Here is a 6,610-nt window from a genome sequence, read left to right as displayed (position 1 = left end):
TGCCCTCGACACTTATAATGGTGGACCAGCTCCTCTAATGTCTTAAAGAACTTCTCCTCTACACCAGGTGTTGTCTACACACACACACACACACAAACACAGACCATCAGAAACACACACACAGACCATCAGAAACACACAGACACACACAGACCATCAGAAACAGACACACACGACGCTGGGCCAATTGTTCGCAGCCCCATGGGCCTCCCGGTCGCGGCCGGCTGCGGCAGAGCCTGGGCTTGAACCCAGAATCTCTGGGCGACTCCTGCCTTAGACCACTGCGCCACCCGGGAGGCCATGGTAACTACCCCACCGGGGGGGGGGGGTCAACAGGAGGTCAACACCCTGCTTCTTCACTCCTTTCTTCTTGTTGTAGGATGCTTCTTCTCCTCCTTTCTTTTCTTTCATTCCTCTCCCTCTGTTCTCTCTCTCCTCTGGCTTGAACCCAGAATGGGTTCCAGGGGCTTGAACCCAGAATGGGTTCCAGGGGCTTGAACCCAGAACCTCTGGGCGACTCCTGCGATGCAGTGCCTTAGACCACTGCGCCACCCGGGAGGCCCAAAAAATTAATACAAATCTACATTTAATCCATTTTAAACTCAGGCTGTAACACAACAAAATGTGGAAGAAGTCTTAACTGTGAATACTTTCTGAAGGCACTTTACATGAAGACTTGAAGTTTGTCACTTTCTTTCTCTCAATAGCTAATCCGTTTAGGACCCACCAATCTCTCTCTCACCCTCTCTCTCTCTATCACACACACACACACACATTTCCTGTAATCTTGTGGCCGGAGAGGTGTCTTTGAGATATTCAACCTTTGAAGATAATTACATTCTGCCTCTATGTCTGCTCACCTCACTGCTGCAGTGGGCTCTCTGTCTATGTGTCGGTCTCTGCTCTCAATGCAGATAATGGAGGGATTGGTTGATTGATTGATGGTAGGGATCATCTATCAGAGAGTAACTTTACCAATGCTAGCCTCTCTCTGAGGTGAGGAGAGAGAGAACACAGGGAGAGGAGAGGGCAGGTGGAGAGGAGTTAAAGAGGAGAGAGGTCTGGGGTGAGGAGAGAGAGAACAGAGGGAGAGGAGAGGACAGGTGGGAGGAGGGAAAGAGGAGAGAGCTCTGGAGAGAGGAGAGAGAGAGAAGAAAGGAGGAGAAGAAGCATCCTACAACAAGAAGAGAGGAGTGAAGAAGCAGGGTGTTGACCTCCTGTTGACCCCCCCCCCCCGGTGGGGTAGTTACCATGGCTTCGGCTCTAGTGGTGTACCACGGAGCAATCAGTAAATTGGAGTGTGAGGATCGGCTTGGGAAGAACGGGAAGAACGGAGCCTACCTCATCAGAGACAGCGAAACTATTCAAGCAGCCATGTGTCTGTGTGTCTAGTAAGTATTACACTCTTTGTTCTTTTTTTAAATGTAGGAAGTTGAATGTACACCAATCCATCCTCCAAGTATTTTCTAAATGCTTTGTAGAATTCATCCTACCTTTTAATATTGTGGGGTGGTTTGGTGCTTTAGGGAACACTAGTCAGAACCAGTGCTTGACATGGACTGAAATAGGTTCCAGTACTCATGTTGGATGGCGGTACTGTTTATCTTTAGGTGCAGGAGCTCCACAATACTTTTGAGCTACTATTCTATAAGAGGAACAGGAACTCAAGCAGTAGAACATTTGAGGTGCTGGTACTCAGCTCCAGTGAGCTCCTGCCCAAGTCAAGAACTGGGGGTGGTGGGGGGAAATTCTCCCCGCTCTGCTGATGACTCATACAGGAGTAATACAGGGCTAGTGCACTCATATGGTGGGGGAAAAACTAAATGTATAAAAATATTTATATATTAATTATTATTTTGTGATTTATCAAGGGGTGCTCAGCACCCTCAACACCCCAACTTCCCACGGCTATGCTTGTGTGTATCACCCCATCACCATACATGAAGTTCCCTCTCAGGAAATAAAAGTGAATTAGAAGTTATTCAGTTCCCTCTCTGTCCTCCTCTTCTGTGTGTGTTGTGTTTCTGCAGTAGACAGAAGGTGGTGTATACCTACAGGATTCTCCAGAACAACACTGGAAACTACACCCTGCAGGTACACCCTGTGTGTCTATTTCTATTTACTGTTGGTTAAGGGCTTGTAAGTAAGCATTTCACGAGAAGGTCTACACCTGTTGTATTCAGCGCATGTGACAAATACAATTTGATTTGTTTCTGATGGTCTGTGTGTGTGTGTGTGTTTCTGATAGTCTGTGTGTGTGTCTGTGTGTTTCTGATGGTCTGTGTGTGTGTGTGTGTCTGTGTGTTTCTGATGGTCTGTGTGTGTGTCTGTGTGTTTCTGATGGTTTGTGTTTCTGATGGTCTGTGTTTGTGTGTGTGTGTGTGTGTGTGTGTAGACAACACCTGGTGTAGAGGAGAAGTTCTTTAAGACATTAGAGGAGCTGGTCCACCATTATAAGTGTCGAGGGCAGGGATTGGTCCAGCACCTGTGCCACTTAGTCAAGAGAAAGACTCTGCTTCAACTTCCTGACCCCAATATCATTGAAGAGGTGCCTGATTATGAGAGTAGGTAACACACCTCGACACACAAACAGTTTGTCTCTCCATCTGTTAGTTTCAGTTCCATCTCTCAGTGTTCCCGAGACCTTCATCAGAGCTGCTCAGACATACCGTCCAGACAGTTCACTATCCTTTATAACCTTCTCACTTGTGTCCTCTTACTCTCTCTCTCACGTCTAGTTGTGGATGCATCAGACTACGTCGAGGTCCTGCCCTCCTGATTCAGCAGCACACTCTGAACCCTGACCCCTGACCTGTGACATCATCTATTAGCCTGTGAGAGTCTGGGTGTGGTGCCATCAGATCAGGCTGTGGTTAGTGGTCATGATGCAATGGGTTGTTTTCTGTTCTGTGTGCCAGGGGTACTGAGGTTGTCAGAGAGAATAGTGTTTGTCTGTTTGTTGAAGTGGAAGTTTACGTCAATGACACATCAGAGAGGGGATTTGGGGACTAGGCCTGTGTCGGTGACTCAGTGTGTGAATCCTTCCCCCTCTCTCCATGATCTAAACTGGCCCACCACCAACAGTGAGGTTTTCCCCCTCTCTGTAGGCTGGGTCTGTCACATTACCCAGTGCTGGTAGATTTGTTCTATTCATAATGGTTTGGGGTAGTAAGGAGTAATGTCATTCACACCTGACATAACAATGTTTATTTTTCTCTACACTCTATAGAAACATCCCATATAATTTACGGCTCATTCATCTCATGATTATGTTTTTGTCACTATGGCATTCTGAATACATAAAATCCCTTCAACCGAATGAACCATACACATACAAATAAAAGACAGTTATGTTTGCTAACCAGCTGACCCACCTGTTAGTGATCTACGAGGGGACTTTAGTCTTCCCTCTGCAGACGCCTTTTGCAGGTGCTTCACTCTCCACGCCAAGTAGCCACTCCCATCTTCTGCATTGTAATAGTGGGCCTAGATAAAGACAGACAAAAAAGAAACAAACCTTTTGTCCACCTGAAGCAAATTTGTTACTGCTGCATGTTAGAATCTGTAAGAAAAGTTGAACAGTTGCAGAGACTGTGTAACATTTAATGTTCCTCGGTCACCTTCACATACACAAAGCCGGATTGAGGAGGAGCATGTAAATAACAGCAGTGTTTTGTTAGACAGAGTTGCAACTTGAAAAGTGCTGTGTATTCCCTGCTCTCTCCTTGGCTTCGCTGCATTCTAGATTCCATAGCTAGTACAAGGCACACACGCCTAATAAAAGTAACGACTGCTGACACAGTTAACGACATCATAGCTACGCAGGCACACATCCATGACTGAATTCTCAGACCGAATGCAGGTTTGGGTTATCTTTTTAGCTAGCTTAGACGTGTGGCTTTGGTAGCCATCTAGCTAACGTTACTAGCTATCCAGCCATCTAGCTAAGCAGCCATCTATCTAGCCAAAGAAGCAACACTCACGTGGGCCAAAGTGGTGTATAGAATGAATGACTGACCTTAACTAGACTATACCCTGAATTCGGTTTGAGTATTCTAGCAAATATTTGTATAACTAACCCTCATTGTTCTATCTGTGATTCTAGTTTGCGAACGTTAACGTTAGCTAGCTACTATAAATGGCCATGCTAGCTAATATTAGCTATTAGCTAGGTAACATTAGCTAACTGCTGTAGCTAGCTAAGTTACCCTTGTAGCTAATGTTAGCTATTTGTTAGAGTAACATTACAAAACATTTGGTGTCGAATTGTCAAATGTTTATTGATTTATTCAACTGTGATGATAAAAAAAATAGGAATTTAGCCGCTTCAAGTACCTACCTTTGTATGTCCATTCTGTCAAACTGAGCTAAAATGATTAGCTAGCTAGCTAATGGTAGCCACGCTTTGAGAATGGCGCCAAGCCTGGCTTGGTAAAAAAAACAGGCTGTAGCGATCGATTGCTAGGTAATAATGAATATTTGGCTTGGAACTAGCTAATGATAAATGGTTGACTTAGGCCAAATATGAATTTCAAAACCATATTACTTACCTGAATGCAAAGACTACTTCTGTCAGTGTCAGCCTGAGTCGAATACGAGGAAGAAAATATAAATGGCGGCAAAATCTAAATTTAAACTGCTAATTTGTGGGCGGGATCACATTTACTCTAGAAATACTTATGAACACTATTTGAATTAACTCTTTGTTTAGCTTTGACTCTAGTGGTCACAATCAGTCACTTAATTTAAAAAATAGTTAAAGCTACCCTTTTCGAGTCAAATAATAGTGACTATGCTGTAATGACTCTCCATAATTTGCTGTGTACACACAAACACCACTGGGCACACACTGGTTAAATCAACGTTGTTTCCACGTCATTTCAATGAACCAATGTGGAATAGATTGACGTCTATGCCCAGGGTGACAGCACATGCATGCACACGTTTGACTGGGATACTCAGTCTGGGTTTCACACACAAGCACACTCACACCCACCACCATTTGTTTTTGACACACTGCTGTTTCCACACCTCTCTGCAAGGTCCCTGCCGCAGATAGTGTGTTTCACTTTCAGCCAGCCTTACCTGAATCAAAGGACAGAAGGCCCTGCAAAATTCAATATGGACTATGAGTATGTGTAATAATTGCCAAGCCGATGTAAACTTGTATTTATACATCCACCATTTGCATTTCTCTTGCGATGCGGTTCACAGCAGCACTGACAGATGTGTTGACTTGACAACTGCGTCAGAGTTTTGAATGATCCTTCCCCCCTTTGGTTCAATGCTGACTGAAGACCTAGCTAGCCAGTAACTAGCTAACACCAGACACAGATGAAGACCTCGCTAGCCAGTAACTAGCTAACACCAGACACAGATGAAGACCTAGCTAGCCAGTAACTAGCTAACACCAGACACATATGAAGACCTAGCTAGCCAGTAACTAGCTAACACCAGACACAGATGAAGACCTCGATAGCCAGTAACTAGCTAACACCAGACACAGATGAAGACCTAGCTAGCCAGTAACTAGCTAACACCAGACACAGATGAAAGGGGAAACATATAAGTATCTTTGCCATAGTTGCATAGTGTAAACTTTTAATTATATTTGCTGACACTCTACAGTAAAACACCTTCTCTGATGTTGGTTACAAGGCGGTACGTATTAAATTGAGAGTTAAGGTGATGTCACCTTGTCCACTTAATAATGAATCCAAGTGTTTGACGTGGGGGAGGGGACCAGTAACTTTATGATCAAACTTTATCAATGTAGAAGCAACAGTCATTTTTCATACTTTGGTCGTCACATTTTGATCTGTTTTCCTTCAAATGTCATCGAATTTCCTGATAACATGATTTTGACTGTTTATAACATTTAATAAAGATGTTTTCCTGTAAATGGTTTTTGAATGCCTGATGCTTGTCAGACTGAACATACAGCTGTACTGAGAATAGAAACAGAAGGCAAAAGGCTGCTTGTGGTTTACTGACTACAATTCTGCCCAACCAAAGTTTCCTCCCCCCCCACACACACACACACACTGGCTGTGTCTGAAATGCATAGTATATCTTGTGGACATATGCAGAGATTGCATCATCCCATGGACATATGCAGAGATTGCATCATCCCATGGACATATGCAGAGATTGCATCATCCCATGGACATATGCAGAGATTGCATCATCCCATGGACATATGCAGAGATTGCAATTTAAATTATTGCTATAGTGTTATTTGGATTGTAATTTGGATTAGTTCTGATATTTCTTGATTTCTTAAATGTTTTGACTATTTGTTTGAAATTCTACTGCAATGTTGAGGAGCTGGCAATTGAAGCATTTCGCTGCACCCTACCTGCTATAACATCTGCTTAACTGTGCATGCCATGATCGGTCTTGCTTACTACAAGTACATTCTATGTACTAATCATACTACATACTATTTAGAACCAACTGTTTAGTATAAATGTATGCAGTAAGCAACACATATCAACATATTAGGCTCACCCATACTTGTTGCCCGCCATTCCTTTCTTTTAGTACAGATTGTCCTCTTATCTAATTATCAGATGTCAAACTCACATGGATCTGAAAATATGCTTTTTCC

At 43.5% G+C, this 6,610-nt stretch overlaps 1 protein-coding gene across 1 annotated transcript; it reads left to right on the top strand.

Annotated features, from left to right (window-relative positions):
• Positions 1 to 399: 399 nt before the first annotated feature.
• Positions 400 to 5,896, top strand: LOC139531593 (SH2 domain-containing protein 1B2-like). Its single transcript, XM_071328182.1, has 4 exons — positions 400 to 1,391; positions 2,031 to 2,094; positions 2,396 to 2,564; positions 2,739 to 5,896. The coding sequence occupies exons 1-4, from the start codon at positions 1,252 to 1,254 to the stop codon at positions 2,777 to 2,779; spliced, it is 414 nt and encodes a 137-aa protein (XP_071184283.1). The 5' UTR covers positions 400 to 1,251; the 3' UTR covers positions 2,780 to 5,896.
• Positions 5,897 to 6,610: the final 714 nt, after the last annotated feature.

The sequence above is a fragment of the Salvelinus alpinus genome, chromosome 10 (assembly GCF_045679555.1).
Source record: "Salvelinus alpinus chromosome 10, SLU_Salpinus.1, whole genome shotgun sequence".
NCBI lineage: Eukaryota > Metazoa > Chordata > Actinopteri > Salmoniformes > Salmonidae > Salvelinus > Salvelinus alpinus.
The sequence above is the reverse complement of the archived record's forward strand: the minus strand, read 5'-3'. Positions and strand labels throughout refer to the sequence as shown.